General features: G+C 38.6%; 1 protein-coding gene across 1 annotated transcript in view; it reads left to right on the forward strand.

Annotated features, from left to right (window-relative positions):
• Positions 1-17,260, forward strand: part of LOC122884321 (protein kinase C epsilon type-like) — a 97,327-nt gene extending 80,067 nt beyond the window's left edge. The window contains exons 13-16 of the mRNA XM_044214117.1: positions 10,786-10,924; positions 11,322-11,510; positions 14,416-14,562; positions 14,908-17,260. Of these exons, the coding sequence (XP_044070052.1) occupies positions 10,786-10,924; positions 11,322-11,510; positions 14,416-14,562; positions 14,908-15,054 (622 nt within the window). The 3' untranslated portion in view covers positions 15,055-17,260. The remainder of the gene's footprint in view (positions 1-10,785; positions 10,925-11,321; positions 11,511-14,415; positions 14,563-14,907) is intronic.
• Positions 17,261-18,022: the final 762 nt, after the last annotated feature.

Raw genomic sequence — 18,022 nt, forward strand, 5'->3', positions numbered from 1 at the left:
TTTTATTTTTATGTATTTTCCGTTTTATATTCCTAAAAAATAATGCAGGTCTTTGGTGGCGTTCCCAAGGGTGCTTCAGTTTCCTCATACAGTGCCAACACGGGGAGTGAACTGAAAGTGAGAGAGGCAGAAATAATGATGGAAATGAATCTGTTAAATATATAAAATAAGAAAACTGAAAACTGGTTCTGTATTGTTACACAACAGTTGAAACTGGCACAACAGTTGAAACTGGAAACATACACACTTAATGTGAATATATTTTCCTTGTTTCTAAAACCTATTTTCCCCAGAGGGTTTAATAAAGTCTAATTTTGTGTTATATGATCAGAATATTGAACAGGTTTGTTTTTTGGTTTGTTTCGGCCTTCAGACAGGGTGAAATATGACCAACATCAGCTGACTCAAAAACAAAACAATAACAACTTGCCCAACACTAATCAAAGACTGTCAAACTGAGTGTCTTGTCTTCAGGAGAACTGTTTATACCGTTTAATCCAGCTGGTGGGAAAGAAACCAATTTCCAATGTTTTGCAATTTCTCTTTGACTTTAAGTAAATACAACCGTTTAAAGAGCCTCAAATGTTAAGAATTACAATCCATTACATTTGTAAAATTTAACTAAATAAGCAATGATCAACTTGAATTAAGAAAAAAACAACACTTAAAAAACAAGCATTGTTAGGACTGTAAAACGTGGTGCATGGACAAACATGACGTCCCCTCTCACTTCAAATCAGTGAGAAGAGCACAGAGAAAAACACAAATACAGAAATGTCCATGTGAAAATTAGCTGCTAAGTTCAAAGATTAAAAAGCGTTTGCTGATTAGATTATTAGAAAGACAGACTGCAGTCTAGTGTTACTTTTTGTGACTACGATTTTATTTATTTTTATTTTACAAAAGAAGGGTCGCAGGTACAAAAATGCCAGTAAAGCAGGACAATAATGTGGTACTGAATCAGCTCGAGGAATACAACAGAAAAAATCTTATTGTACCTGTTGGTTGCTAAGATGTTAACCATGTGCAGTGTAATAAATTGTTTGATTGTTAATGTCATAAGACATTAACAAAACTGTACACAATACATCAAATATAAAGCACTCATATCCAAAACAAAGAGCACAGATCCAAGATAAGATATGAATATGTGTGTGTGGAGGGGGATTGAATAAAGTAAAATGGTATAGAATGCTTAAAACACACTATAAATTGCATGAAACACAAGATATTGCATACAATTGAAGCATGACACAGGATAAAATCCCTAAAAGCTTACATAACTTGTTTATAAACAGAGGATGTGAAATATGAATGTACAGTTTTTTCACCATCCTGTCTTGTTACTTAGTTGTTTTGGCAACATGATCTCAGAGCAGCAAATGTCCAGTCCTGCTGGTGCCCACTGGACCAGGACTCATTGTTTCACACACTTTCTGTTACAATGGTTTCATTAATGAAATTTCAACTGTGTGAAAGTGTGTATGTGTTTCTTTGGGTTGGCACAATTTAATTCAAATCAATCATCAAGGTAAAAGCCAAAAGCTCATACTCCACCCAAAGTCTGTCTCTGAGTCAAACACTCACCTCATTCAGACTTGAAATGTAAAAGGTGACTGTAAAAAGTGTCTTATTACCAGAAATACCTCTATTCCTGTGTTTTCTAGAAGTACTAGAGGTACAATTACTACTAGAAAACAGGGGTCTGGGTCTGCATGGATTCATGCCACTTACAATAAGTTCCAATGATGATTAATTTTCAATAGAAAGAAATCCATAGAAGCTTAAAAAAAATCTCTACACCATAATATAGTCATATTTGCAACTTTTTGATGCTCTTAAACTCTTCTGGATGGAAGCTGTATATTCAGCTGTTACTTGCAAGAAACCTTAAGAAATATTACTCTGCATCGTCATCATCATGATTTCGATTTTTGTATTTCTCAGATTTTTGGTATCTAAAGCATCATTTAGATATTTAGATTTTGGTGAAATAATAATCCAGAACATTCAATTCAATTCAATTTTATTTATATAGCACCAGTTCATAACAGAAGTTATCTCATTGCACTTGTCTAGACCGTACTCTTTATGACAGAATATAGAGATTTTTTTTTTACTTTTTTTCCCATCTGTTTCTACGTGACTTATCAGAATCAGAAATACTTTATTGATCCCCGATGGGGAAACTCTTTTGTTACAGCAGCTCACTATCACGTCAATGCACACAGGAATAGAAGTTCTAAGCAAATCGGAATATAATACACTATAATACAGGTAAGATAAATTAAGTACAAAGTGGATATAAGTATAACATTAAAATAAGTGTAAAGTACAAAGTGGATTTACCGGTTGATGATAAGTATGTACGGTATAATAATACAATGTAATAATACAAGTAGTAAGTAATAGTGCATGTACTGTCAAGTTAAGTGTAGCTTATTATTATCATTATGAGACGGTGGATATTGCACAGCAGTAATAGAAGTATGAATAAATAAATATCTGAAAACAGAGTATATTGCACAGCAGTATTAACACAGAATATTGCACAATTATTTCAAGTATTGCAGTGATGTTAATGATCAATGTCCAGTTTAATGACTTAGGGTCATATAGACTGACACTTAGAGGGAGGAGTTTAAGAATTTGATGGCCACAGGCAGGAATGACTTCCTGTGGCGCTCTGTGGTGCATTGTGGGGGGATGAGTCTTCCGCTGAAGGTACTCCTTTGTTTGACCAGCACGTCATGGAGCGGGTGGGAGACACTGTCCAAGACGGTGTGTAGTTTGGCCAGCATTCTCCTCTCTGACACCACCGACAGAGAGTCCAGCTCCACCACCACAATGACACTGGCCTTACGGATCAGTTTGTTGAGTCTGTTAGCATCCGCTACACACAGTTCTGTGGTCTGCCAGTCAGGTACTCAACAATCCAGGACACAAGGGGGCATCCACCTGCATCGCTGCCAGCTTCTCACCCAGCAGGGCTGGCCAGATGGTGTTGAAAGCACTGGAGAAGTCAAAAAACATGATCCTCAACGTGCTTGCCAGCTTGTCCAGGTGGGTGTGGATGCGGTTCAGCAGGAAGATGATAGCATCCTCAACTCCCAGCCGGGGCTGGTAGGCGAACTGAAAGGGGTCCAGGAGGGGTCTGACCATGGGCTACAGCTGTTCCAGCACCAGTCTCTCCAGGGTCTTCATTATGTGGGAGGTCAGTGCCACCAGTCTGTAGTACTTGGAGCCACTGGGACGCGACACAGGAACGAGGCAAGATGTCTTCCACAGAACAGGGACCCTTTGAAGGCTCAGGTTGAAGAAATGTTGAAGGACTCCACATAGCTGGGGGGCACAGGCTTTTAGCACCCCGGGAAAACGCCATCGGGGCCTGCAGCCTTGGTTGAGTGGCGTTTCATCAGCTGTCCTCTCACCTGGTCAGCAGTCAGGCACATAGCAGAGGTTACAGGCGGTGGAGGGGGGAGTCATCAGTCTGAAGAGGGCCGTTAGCCTGAGAGCAATCTAGCGTTTTGCGGTTATATATAAACACAATGTGATCACATGAACATCAAATTTCCATGTTTAGACAGATTTTGGGTGAAGTGTCACTTTAAAGAATATTATCTAAAAATGATTCTAATTAACTTCATTATTAATTGGCCTTTATTTAGCAGGACGTCAGAGTACAGTTTGTATTTTCTCTGCTCTGTACAGTGGTGTGAAAAAGTGTGTGCCCCTGGCTGAAGAATAACAAAATAAAGACTTTGGAGTGGCCTAGTTAAAGTCCACTTTGACCAGACCAAACACTTTTTCACACCACTGTATGTACACACCAACCTTAAAAGCAATGACTACCATGTAAAAGATAAATTATCTGAATATGACGTTATTTGCGGAAAGAAAACTGCACCAGCTCATAGTTTTTCATTCTAAATAGTCATTTTGAGTTTATGTCACGTATTTTGAAATGAACCATACTAGAGTACTTTTTAAAGGTCTTGTGACCTTTAAAACATTCCTGCTCACCTCTCCAATTGGCATTCACAAACATTAAGATTAATGATTCAGTCTTTCAACATTGTTTTCTCATCGTGCTGTTTTGATAATGAATATTACTCAGGGGTTGGCGGAGACAACACACACACACACACACACACACACACACACACACACACACATTGCATGTTAATTCATGATGACTGGGTTGACTGAAATACCTGATCCTCTCTCTCTCTCTCTCTCTCTCTCTCTCTCTCTCTCTCTCTCTCTCTCTGTCTCTCTCTGTCTCTCTCTGTCCCTGACCCACTTTGTTGACCAGAGGAAGATGAACAACAAGTGTTTTGGGAACATTATGTCCCGACTCTCTTCCTCTCCCCTCCCTCTCCTCGCCACCCCTCCCTCCTCCATCACTCCTCTAGTGCTCGTCTTTTCTCCCATCAGCCCTCGTCAATGCTCCCTTACTAACCATTAATAACTCCCCATTCCAAAAAGAAAAAGAAGAAACATTTTTAGACAGTAGCACATCTTCTTCTCTTTCCCTTCTTGTTCAACTTTACTGAAGTCTATGAAACCAAATAGAAGGTAATGTTTGGATGTGATACTGTTGACAGAGCAGGTTCAGACTGGTTGGAGGGCAGATTCATGTCTGGATAAACACACACAAACGCACAAGTGAGTCTACAAGACTTTACCACAACATCATCGCATCATCATCTTTCTTTCATCGTTGAGTTGGTACATGTGTAAATAACAATAATAATAAAACTTTATTTATAAAGCACTTATCGAAACAAAGTACAAAGTGTTTCACAGAGAGAGAAATAAAATACTACAGTGAATGATAAAATACATAACAATAAAATAAACAGCTAGTTCAGTTAAAATCAGGATCTGCTTTCCGATAAAAATGCGTTTTGAGAAGAGACTTAAAAGAAGACACTTATGCAGTCAACCTAATTTCTTCGGGCAAGTTGTTCCAGAGCCTTGGGGCCCTGATGGCAAAAGCTCTGTCCCCCTTAGTTTTCATCCTGGACTCAGGAAGAGACAGAAGACCCCTGCCCGAAGATCTCAAACTACGTGAAGGTTCATAAGGGATTAAAAGGTCTTAAATATAGTCTGGAGCCAGGCCATGAAGAGCCTTAAAAGTAATCAATAAGATCTTAAAATCAATCCTAAAACAAACAGGGAGCCAATGTAAAGAGGCTAAAACAGGTGTGATGTGATCGTACGTCTTGGTCCTGGTTAAAGCAGAGCAGCTGAGTTCTGTACAGTCTACAGTCGTTTCAAAGTTTTTTGATTAAGACAAGTGAACAGACTGATTGGACAAGCTTAGTGATATGTTGCTCAAAACATAAATTGCTATCAAGGCAACAATGTTGTGACAGGTAGCCAGTAGATGGCAGTATTTGTTTTGTGATATATGGGGGCCCAATAACAAGGATGTTAGTTTTATTTGAGTTGAGCTGAAGAAAATGTATTGACATCCAGTTTTTTATGTCAGACAGGCAGTCCTGCAGAGAACTCAGTGTACTAAGGTCAGTGGGCTTGACAGGGAGGCACAACTGTGTATCATCCGCATAACAATGAAAAGAAATTCCATGTCTGCGGATTGCATCACCCAAGGGAAGCATGTATAAGGAGAACAGTATTGGTCCCAGAATTGAACCTTGAGGTACACCATAGTTGATATGGGAGAAGGATAACATGAAGTTGGTGGCATTAATGGTGACACAGTGCCAGATTGGACAAATATGATGATAACCAGTCTAGTGCAGTGTCAGATATGACCACCCAGTGCCTCAGTCTATTTAAAAGAATGCCTTGATCAATTGTGTCAAAGGCAGCAATTAAGTCCAGCAGCACAAGAATTGAGCACATGCCTGCGCCAGCATTCATTAAAAGGTCATTAGTGACTTTGAGAAGGCTGTCTCAGTGCTGTGGTGCTGACGGAAATACTAAGAATATACTGTAGATACTAAGTATAGTGAAATTTTTCACAGCCAATGCATCTGTATTTAATGTTGACTTAACACAAGTCCCTCACAAGTCTATATTATGTTGTTTTACTAAAAAGTTGTTTTAATTATGCTGATTCTTTGTTTCTGTACAATCTTGGTCTTATTTTGGGTGTTTGTCTGCAACCTGTGTGATTCTCTGACTACATGTGTTGTTGCCCTATTGAAACAATGCCATTGCAACTCCACATCTCAGCATTGAATTTGTTGAGTAAAATGTTATTGTATCAGATTGAAATAATGACCAGAACTATTCAGATAAAACCCAGGCTGTAAAATAGATTTTTGTCTTATAAGTTTTATAGCATTAGCACTCATCATATTGCTTGATGATTTGTTTTAAATAAAGATGTAGACCCAAGGCCAGATGAGCTGGAGGCATGTAGCTGGATGATGAGGGTTTTTTTATTAGACACCTGACACCTTGTGAAATCCACACGTTACGGACATGAACAAAAGTAGGTTCATACCTAATTTTAATTTTATCCTCCAGTGTATCAATATTTATATCCTCCCACCCTGGTTGCCTCTCATGCTGTGATTCCACACAGATAAATATACCAGTGTGTGTGTGTGTGTGTGTGTGTGTGTGTGTGTGTGTGTTTGGAACATGTAGTCACAAAGAAGAGGGGATGGAGGGAAGGATGAGGGGGTAAGAGAGTTGATAGATAGAGGGGTTAGCTGTCACAGGGCAAAGGGGTTGCTGCTGAGGACGTAATGGAAAAATCACTCAAGATTAACATGAAACACAGGAAATGCTCTCAATTGAGCCTGATTGCCTTATATATATGTGTGTGTGTGTGTGTGTGTGAGAACTCCAAACAGAGCTGCTGACAGTGCAGCTTCTGTTTATTGACAGGATTTCTTAAGCGATATTAAAGCTTTTCTGAAAAAAAAACACATATGAAGGTGATTTCCCTGGCTGTATTGTAGGAACATGTTGACTATCGGCTGGATAAAATCAGCTGCAGCCAGTATCAGACAATTCCCACAAAATCCCATCCCTGGAGCCTCTGGCAAGTAAAATGACTCAACTTTCAGCTTTTCTCACATGGAGAGGTGATGTTTGATCTGTCTAATTGACAGATTGACTAAACCAGGCATCAGTTGTATTCATTTCTCCCTGTCAACCACAAATGAACAGTCTGTATTTTCCAGTAACACTAGAGCAACAGCTCAGCTCATCAGCTGATTCTTCAACTGAACATGATGTTCACGAACCCCCTTAACCACCAATGTGATAATACCCTGACATTTATGTTGGTTTTTGATTGGTCCTGTATGTAGTTGTGCTGGTCCCTCACATTCCTCATTAGGACTCAAGAGTTGCTATAGGAGTCAATAAACCACTTTTCTAATGCCTTAATATCTAGATGCCCCTTTTATTTCCACTTTAAGTAGATTTAAAGTTGTTAAAACCATCTTATTTGACACTGGCAGTATGTATTCTTCCGGGGTCAGTAGGATGTTTACTGTAATTTGTTAAACCACTTTTTCCAGTTCAGGGAAGCAGAGGCATGGAACTTGTATTCAAACATGCTTTGAGTGAGAGGCAAGGCGCACCGTGGACCGGTTGCCAGTCTTATACCAGCTGTCAACCTATATGACTCTTAAAAGGCTTTAAAACCAGGAGATGTTGAATCAGTTAGTTCTCACTGGAAGTTGTAGATATTTAAATTCTTACTCTGTTTTCCAAAAAAGCCCAGAGAGGCACGCATGTATTTTCTAATATGAGTTTTCTTTAATTGTCTTTCTGAAATGCTAAAACATGTTCATGATATTTTCTGTCCATACTCTAAAATAATTGTAAGTGGTGGTACTACTGTACTAAATTGTAAGTTACACTCTCCTGAACTCACATATCTCAGCTAAATTAGTGACACAGGTTAATGATTCATAATGGTTTTAATTTATGTTTTTGAAGAATGACAATATTTTTCAGACTAAATATCAAGCTTGACCAATACAACATCAGCAACATCAAAATGAGCCAGCCATACAATGAATTGATGAAATAGGAAATATTTTAGAAATTTGTGTTGTTTTCAGATACAAAGAGAATTGTGCCTGGAAATGAAAAACTAATTTAATTGTAGTCCTAACTGGTCATTCATCTTAATAAACAAGACAGTTTGTTTGTTTAGAGCACAGAAACCGTTTTTAATTCCAAATTGAGCACTCTGTTTCATTAATTCATTAACATTCATAACACTGTAACAACAAGTAATCAAATAAATAAAAAGACTAACGTATAAAATATTAGCAATACTTTTTATGAAGAGAATCAAAGCATAAAGAAAACTGATTCAATTATTTTGCAATAACTTAGTGAAGGATATAACACAAAAAATGAAAGATTATAAAAATGTCCTGCTATGCAATGTAGATTATTAGTTTGTGTTTATACACTTTTCATCCTACAAAACATCTTCACATAAATAAATATCATTCCATTAGTGCTGCTGAACACCTGCAGCCACTTAATATTGAATTTTCCTGCAGCGAGGTGATGTGTAATACAAAGATTAACGTCCACAGCCATTTAAATTCAATCATAAATGAATTAAATTCATAGGTTATTTTTCTGCCCTGCTGCAGGCGTGCAATTCAGATTTAATGTGCTGGGAGTCGCCTGGAGGTGAGATATGCAAACGGGCAGCCACGGGGTCGCCAGTTTAATTTTTCATCTGGGGAAATACAGAACAAGTGCTGCTCTTTCCTGCCTCAACATGAGACCATCAGTGTGCCTTTTAGCAAGGCACAGTTCCCAGCTGCTCAACAGTACAAAACTGTGATTGTTTTGGGAAGCTAAGAGTTATGAAAGTTTTGGATTTTATGCAGAGTTTACATAAATAAAACCAAACATACTTAAGCAAACATAACCGAAGTAAAAAAACATTGCAGTTGGATTTCTTGGCAAGAAAATATGCAGTAAACTTCAATCAATGAATAAATGAAAACACTTTACTGGAAGCTGACGTGTCAATTTACATATATATGTATATATGTGTGTATATATGTGTATGTATATGTATATATATGTAAATATATATATATATATGTGTGTGTGTATATATATATATATATATATATATATATATATATATATCCAGTATATACTCCCTTTCACATTTCTTAAGTAAATTTGGAGTCAAGTGCAGCCTTCTAGAGGAATGTTTGGCCTTTTGTGGGCACAAAAACACTCAAATTCAGTATTGTTCACAATGTTCAGTATTTTCTGTCACCATAGCCTGACCCCAACTTGAACCATTAAGTAAAAACTTGGTAGGAAGCCAGCTGTCAAGCTCCACTGCATCTGACACGTCATGTTATTTTTCCTTGCGGCACATCAGCATATTATTTATGGTTTAACTTTGCACGAAATCCAGATACCTATAGCAAACTGTTCATGTTCTACCAAATACTGAACATGAGAGTAAATTACATATTTTAGTAATTATATGTACATGTAGTTGAACAATTATAAAATTGTATGAAGATGAATCAAGTAGAAACGTGTTTATAAGCAGATTTAAAAGTAGAAATTGATTTGGTGAGTGTTTCTGAAACGGTTGTTCCAAAGTCTTGGAAACTTCACTGAATCTCCATTAAGGACTTACATGTGAAAACATTCCAGTCTCTCACACAACCTGGAGCCAAACCATTTACATAAATTCTAATTCTGATTACTCTCTATTATTTAAAAAAAAAAAAAAACAGTTGAAATTTTGATAGAGGAATCAATAATGGCAAAATTCAGGTACAATTCAGATTTTAATATAATTTGCAAAGCAAATATGATCAAGTTTAAGTTTAAGCTCAAGTTGAAGTTTTAAGTTCATATTTACTATAACTTGTCCAAAAAAGGAAATTCACTTGGTTGAGGGTGCAAAAAATACAAAATATGCTCACCCATAGGGACTATGCATAATGGTAGTGCATAATCAGCAGCTCAGAGCAAGGCATGATGGGACAGAAAAGAACAAATATTTCAACAGCAAATCACAGCAGGTCTCACACAGAATTGTTGAGCTGCCTTTTTATTTTTGGGGCTTACAAAAACAGAACAGTTGCATAAGCTCTTGACTTCAGAAACACGCACACACATGCTCCATCTCCTCCCTGGCTTGTCAGGGTGGCTGTATTTATGAAAACACCTCAGGCTGAATGGTTGCATTGGCTACATCGAGGAGATGTTGACATTTTTGTAGCGATCAACCATCAAGCCCAGAGCGGCTGCATTCATGACCAACCCTGTCGTCTCTCAACACTGCTGCTTTTATCTCTCACACTACTCTCTCTCTTTCTCTCCTCCCTTCATCTCGTGCTCCCATTCAACCCTCAATTTTCTGTGTTTTCTCAGGTCTGTTCCCCTTCCCATCCTCCTCCTGTATATTTCTCCCCTCCTTAGAGACAGGTTCACTACATATTAAAATATTAAAAAAAAAAAAAAAAAAAAAACTGTGGGGCTGTGAAAACATTTCTCTAAAATATTTAGTTATTTATGAGAAGTATTCATTACACAAGAGATGTCATTAAAATAAACTGAAACATTTAAATTGAATAGCTCAAGAAGCCTATGCTTGTATTCCAAATCTATTTCAAAATATGAACTACTCAGGTGAAATCCTTTGTGTGTGTGTTTATTTGTGTGAAATATGACAATGTCTAATTACTTATTGATAATGCAATTTCTTCCAGTGTACATAGTGTATTTTATCAAATTTCCCTTGATAATCCTTCCTTTCACCTGTACAACCTTCCTGCTCTGCAGAGACTTGAAGCTGGACAACATACTGTTGGACGCGGAGGGTCACTGTAAGCTGGCAGACTTCGGGATGTGCAAGGAGGGAATCCTCAATGGAGTCACCACCACCACCTTCTGTGGGACGCCAGATTACATCGCACCCGAGGTGACCTCAGACACACACACATCCACACCCACGAACCCACATGACCACAGGATACATATGTTTTATTTGTAAAGACAAGGTCCATGTTCGACTGTTCACTGATGATACTCTACTACTACAACTAATTTTCGTTGTTAGAGTTTGAGTTGAAAGAAGAAAATGTTATCCTTTTGGTGCAAAGTGCTTGATGCCACAGAACTTTGAATCAATAACAAAAATACTTAAATTCAGTCCCCCAAATAACATAACCTTGCTCAAATTAAATTTCACTCAAATCATTTTATGTATGCTCGGGCCTCTTGGCTGTTTATTAATATGCACTGTAGGTGTAATTTTTGACTATGGTGTTTGACTCTGACTACCTGTTTGTAAGTGTCTTCTTCTTATGCGTGATTAGATCCTTCAAGAGCTGGATTATGGGCCGTCAGTGGACTGGTGGGCTCTGGGGGTGCTGATGTATGAGATGATGGCAGGCCAGCCACCATTCGAAGCCGATAATGAAGATGACCTGTTTGAGTCCATCCTCCATGACGACGTCCTCTACCCCGTCTGGCTCAGCAAGGAGGCTGTGTCCATTCTTAAAGCGGTCAGTTAGCGGGAGGTGTGAGGCAGTGTCAACAAAAATGAGCGTATATTGTAGATGTCAGTGCAGAAATGCCACAGTTATTAATCAATTTTGACAGTTCCATACTGCTCTTAAGGCTTTCACACAGCAAGTTTTAAAGTCTGAATTTAGGAACTGTTCATAACAAAAACTTTTATGATGAACACTTTTTAGTCCACTTCTTTATCCACTCAGTTGTGAACTAAGAGTCCATCTGAACACTGAGTCTGAAACTGGTTACAGTTTAACTGTGATACAGTTTGTGGAACAACCTCACGACAAAAATCCACAATTGCACATCATGATAACATGAACATGATCTGATGTTGAAAGTCTTCAACATTGAAAGTCTTCAACATCAGACCTCTTAAAAACTAATTGCAACTCTTAAAAGAGACCCAGACTCTTGGACCCAATTGCTGAAGTATCTTTAGAGCTGATTCCTCTTTCTATTGCATCTACTGTTCCTCAGGCTTATCAGATATCCCCAGCATCAGCTCTACAACACACTCAAAAATGTAAACCTCCCTTTAGCACAATCTTCCTGAGCTTCATTTTACCTAGACCACACATAAAGTCCTAGTTGTGTTGTTTTTCCTTTGTTTTTCTTTGCTTTTTCCTTGTTTTTTCTAAAAATATAAAAAGTAGTTTTATTATGAGCATTGAAACTTGCACATTATGAATAATTCAAATGATATCCAGCCCTAATGGGCTATTACAGATCCAAAATAGGGATCCACGAGGCTTCTAACCAGTTGATGTCTTTCCATTTATGTATCAGTCCTCGTGTTTCTTTGCTTTTGTTTCTTTTTCTCTCTTTGTCTCTTTGTTCCATCCACTCTGTCTTTCTATTAGTTTTGTGTTTGTCTCTTTCTCACTGTACATGCGAATGAGGATGCAGCTTTTTTCTTGGAGTCATATGTTGGTCTGTGTTTCCTGATCCTCCACCGGAAGAACATTGGACAGGGAATTGTCCAATGTTCTGTGTTTGCTTCCATTACTTTTTTTCTGTGTTTGTTATTGGTTGTGTGTGTGTGGTGTGTGTGTGTGTGTGTAATGCCACTTGTCTGTTCGTTTATTTGTTCATCCAGTTTTTCCATCACAAGCCTTGCGTTTACCTTGGCTGTTAATGCAGTTTGACTGCAAAGCCTTGTGGGAAAGTGTGTGTGTTTATGTTGGACAATGTCTTGGACTCTGACCAGTCACTTGACCAGCACTCTGGGCTCTGACTAGACATGTTATCCAGCTGAAGGACTTCAGGTCACATGATAAACTCTCTCAGCTCAGTCTAATGGCTGAGCAGCCCATTCACCACTCATCTAGTTTTCAAGTATTTATTAAAAAACCCTGAAGAAAATATAAGGTGAAGGAGGCATTTTATAGTGGCTCCATTGTTTTCATACAGCCAGAGATAATTCTGAACTAATGTATATAATGTTAATTGGGTGTTTATGAGGAGTGTATATTTCTGAGGCCCAGAATCTCCATTTGTTTTACATAATCTAAAGTCTAGTGAAAGTAGGAAATTGAACTTTTTATCTTTCCTTGTGCTTGTTTGTTAGCAAATAGAAATGTACAAAAACATTCAAGACTGTAGCTTCCACTAAAATGACAAATGTTGCCATTTCATACGTAACTCTTGGTTGTTGTCTGATCACTGCTCTCGCTGCAAGACAGCGTCTGTAGAGTTCTGCATCGGCCTAAAACTGAGACCCGAACTTGGCCCGTACCTGTGTTTTGAAGACTGAACCTGACTGGTACTGCCAAATTTGAGACCTGAACCCAACCTGAGCCCCAAAGCTATATTTTAGCCTTATCTCATCCATAATGACTGTTAGCTCGTTAGCGTTGCATATCTACTTGCAGCAAATGAGATGCATGGTTGAAGCCACAAAATATCAAAACCCAAACCAGAACACAGCCTGAAGCTTTGTCAGGACCTGTGTGGTTTGGATGGTTTGGTGTGTTTTTGTAGTTCAACAAGAACAACAGAGTGGTGAATCTTCTCTGATGAAATGGTGTAGTCCCTCATTCATCCAGGAATGTTCCATCGTAGAAAAGGTTTCAATCGTAGTCATCTGGACACTGTTTTCAGAATCACGACGTTTCGGCTCCCATCCGGAAGTCATTCTCAAATATGAATGTGTCAATTGAGAATGACTTCCGGATGGGAGCCGAAACGTCGTGATTCTGAAAACAGTGTCCAGATGACTACGATTGAAACCTTTTCTACAACTTCTCTGATGAAACAATCTCGCTGATCACATCATGTCAGTTTCAGGAGTAGGAATCTCCCAGTTAAACTTTCATAGATCTAAATTTAATCTTTGAGTTTTAGTAATTTATAACTTTAGTTACTAAAGATGTTGAAAGGTAAGTCCATCTGTCGTATGCTTTCTTCTGTACCTCGATGTTGATGTGTTGAAGCACAATGAACAAAAAACAAACTGGTTTGCGTAAGTAAGTAAGTAAGTAAGTAAGTAAGTAAGTAATGTCCCCTGAACTGAATTGTCCCTAGTCCTTGCGGTGGAAACACACTGAGTTCCTCCAAAGGTTCCTAGTCCCTGGGGAAAGTTTCTGCAGTGGAAACGCAGCTTCAGATGCAACAAATGTTCCTGCTAAACAGCCTGTGAACGCTTGTCATTGGATCTATTTTTTGTCTCTTGGTGATTGTGTGAAATTTTCTCTTCCTCAGTGTATGAGCTGTCTGCTGTTGTGACCGGTAAAATAGGCAGAAAAGCCTGACGTCCTCTACAAAGGACACATAGATATATCATGAGATACCTTTCAGTCAAAAATCAGTTCCTCTGTCTCTCCTTTTCTCTCTCTCTCTCTCTCTCTCTCTCTCTCTCTCTCCATTTCTTTCATTTTTTCTGTCACTTCTCAGTTCATGACTAAGAGTCCTAACAAGCGTCTGGGCTGTGTGGTGGCTCAGGGTCTGGAGGAAGCCATTAAGCTCCATCCATTCTTCAGAGAGATCGACTGGACGCTGCTGGAGCAGAGGAAGATCAGGCCACCATTCAAACCACGCATCGTGAGTCCACACACTCACAGAAACACACTGATAAAAATGATACAGGTTTTACAAATGTTAATAGTGTGTGATATTTGTGTAGTAGTGATATTTACGCATTTGTGGATCCATTTTTACATGTGAAACAGGTTTTGCACATTTGTTATGCTTGCTGTCTATTAGTATTGTTACAGTTTTGTTGCAAAAATGCCCATTTTAAAATTACTAAACATTTAATGCTACATGACTAAGACTGCTGACACTACCATGCCACCAGTCATCACAGGTCCAAAGGCTGAAATCCACCAAAATGACTATTTTCAAGGATTTTCTCTTAAACCTTCTCTCTTGTTCTTCGTCTTCCAGAAAACCAAAAGGGATGTGAATAACTTTGACCAGGACTTTACACGTGAAGAACCCGTCCTGACACCGGTGGACAACAGCATCATCAAGCAGATCAACCAAGATGAGTTTAAAGGATTCTCCTACTTTGGAGACGAGACTGTGGCCTAGACACATACACTGACACACATACATATATGATAAACAACATACATATACACCACCGCCATCACCACACACCTAAAAATTTTCAAGCAAAGATACAGTATTTAAAGAAACACGGCCTCTGGAATGAGACCTCCTGAACTTTTCCAGATCTGACCACTCCAGGAATTATACTAGACCATCTCTATCTCTCTTTATGGTTTCTGTGGTCTTGTTGTTTGTCCATTTGTGCATATCCCATCAAACTATATGCTCGAGCAGCATGTAAGTGCAGGTCAGATACTGTAAGAAATGACCCAGTGCTCCTTCACTTGGTCCGGATGTATTTCTGAAAGGCAAAGCAGAGTACAAAACCAAACTCTGTGTTTTCAGAGGGGTGTTTTGAAGTAGATACATGGGTAAGGTCATGGTCAGTGTGTGTGTGTGTGTGTGTGTGTGTGTGTGTGTGTGTGTGTGTGTGTGTGTGTGAGAGAGAGAGATAATATGTGTACAAGCGTGCGTGCATGCATGCGTAGTTGCATACCTCTAGAAAGAGTAAGACTGTCATTTCTGTACATGATGTGCTGTATCCTGTGTCTTTTTCCGTGTTATAAAGAATGTTTTTTTCTTCCCTAAACATGTATGTGAATGGAAAAAAATAATTGAACCAATGATTGTATTTAAAGAAAAAAAAGGTCTTGAAAAGTACTTTATTCATTATAAAAAGAAATGTCCAAAGGAGATGCAAGAAAGCAAAGATTGTTTTCTGATGAAATCATGGTGAAATTAGAAGTTTTGTCTGTGCTTTATTTTAAATGGGCAAAATAAATGTTAACTTCAGAAGACGCACCACAATAGCAACACTTTGGCATTGGAGGCATTTGGAGAGAAGGTTGCACTGTTTTTCCTTCTTTCTCCATATTTTAGCTTGTTAGTACATCGACGTTCCCGTTCTTCATTAAAAACCAAATGGTACCATTAGCCGCCAGCTAACACACCTACAGTAGCTTACCACTGGGAGTGTCCATTGTTGTTGTGAGGTATGCTGACAGTGTTAACAAGCTGTTTTCCATACTTGATACTTGACATTGAGATCGTTGTCCAGTGAAGCCAAATAATGAGCTGAAATCTGAAATGTCATGGGAACCCTTTTAAAAAGACAATTTATTTTTAGATCAAGTCGTCAAGCTCTCACTGCACCTTCTGGAGCAAAATCTTTCTAGGTCAACTCCTTAAATCCCTTCATGACCACTTGATCATTGAAATGCCTTGTGTGTGTTTGTGTGTGTACAGTAACTTTGTAATCGGTTGCTGTACTTGACCTACAGTCTCTGACACGACAAACTCCCATAATTCCACATTAAAGTTGTGGATCGTACACAGAGGTGAATGTGTTAGCACATGTGACTGAATGCGTTAAACTGAATGTATTTGCTCTGTGGTGTGTGTGTGTGTGAGAGAGAGAGAGAGAGAGAGAGAGAGCCTTTTCATGTTGTCATCATGTTTTTTTTTTTATTTAAAACATCTTTTTGTTTTTGTCGTTGTGTTGTTTTACTGGATTGTCTAGTTCTTGCTGACCTGTTAGAAATCTTTAGATTTCATGTGATGCAGCGAGACTCACCTGGTTAGACCGTCCTACTTTAGACCCTCCTCCTCTTCTTCCTGGACATGGAGGTAAAATAAGCTTCAAATAAGCAAACAGGCCTCAGAGGAAACTCTAGAGGTGTTGATCCATGTTGCAGGTCAGGTTTATGATTTTATAGTGAACTGAAAAGAATCCAAACATCTTCAAGAAAACTCCATGTGCAATACTCTGAAAAGAGTTTTATTTGTTTGTTTGTTTTTCTATTTTCATCCTTTCTTTCTTCCTTTCTTCTTCTTTCCTTCCTCTTTCTTTCTCTTTTGCCTCATCCACAGACACATGTTCAGGTACAAAGAAGACTCTAGTACAGTTAGCTTTGCAGCACATAGACGTGAGCATTATTTCACCCACTCCATTTAGTCAGCATTTCAGTCATTCAATCACTGCCAGCTCCCTACGTTCCCCTGTAGTACAGTCATATGTAATTGTCACACATTAGTGACTACTTTTTGGCAAATGTTGACCAGAACATCTAGAGCGAGTGCAGTAGGTAGCACGACATTTATAAAATATATTTTGCCGGAAAAAAGTGCTTCATGCCGCATCAGAGACGCATGCTGTGTTTCACGTGGAGAGTGCCTTTCTGCTGATCACATACTGTACACACTACTGAATTTGAAGAGCAGATAGCAAATAGCAATAGCACATTCTTGAATTTACCTGCAGGAAGCTGCATTTATTTGATCTAATAACTTCCTAGAAGTTTCCAGTTAAGACATATGTAATGTGGTACTAATTATATACTAAAAAAATCTTTTTATTTAGTTGGTACCCTTTCATTTTTAACGTGAAATTTGTCCACAGAATATTTTCAATGAATAATGAATGAATATGTTCTTGTATATGTCTTGAATATGCCCCCCCCCCCCCCCAATTAGTACCACATTACACAGTTCTTTCTCCCTAAGAAATGTTTAGGAACTTACTGACCCATTATTAGCCATAATAATTAGCCAGCACCATCTCTGCCTGGTCCTGTGAGCCTCTGTTGGACCTTCAGATCAGCTACTAAGCTGCTCCACCATTAGTTGGAGCTCAGAACTCTCCTTCACCCACAGAATGAGGCTCAAAACAGTCCCAAATGCTGATTATGTGTTGCTGAATCCGTAAATCAGGTGCTTTATTACATGCAAACTGCGTGCTCAAATTGAAGGAAATGTGCAATGCAAATTTGCACTGATCCTGAGTGTATAGAGGTCAGTCTTGTTTATGCTCACATCCCTTCTCATACAGGTTTTTAGCATTGAAACTTATTTATTTGACCATGACCACCATGTTTTCATGACCTTCACCAAGTAATTTTAGTTGCCTGACCTGCACCAAATATTAACCATACTGTAGCTACCACAGCCA

Source organism: Siniperca chuatsi, linkage group LG11 (genome assembly GCF_020085105.1).
Source record: "Siniperca chuatsi isolate FFG_IHB_CAS linkage group LG11, ASM2008510v1, whole genome shotgun sequence".
In the NCBI taxonomy this organism is placed as follows: Eukaryota; Metazoa; Chordata; class Actinopteri; order Centrarchiformes; family Sinipercidae; genus Siniperca; species Siniperca chuatsi.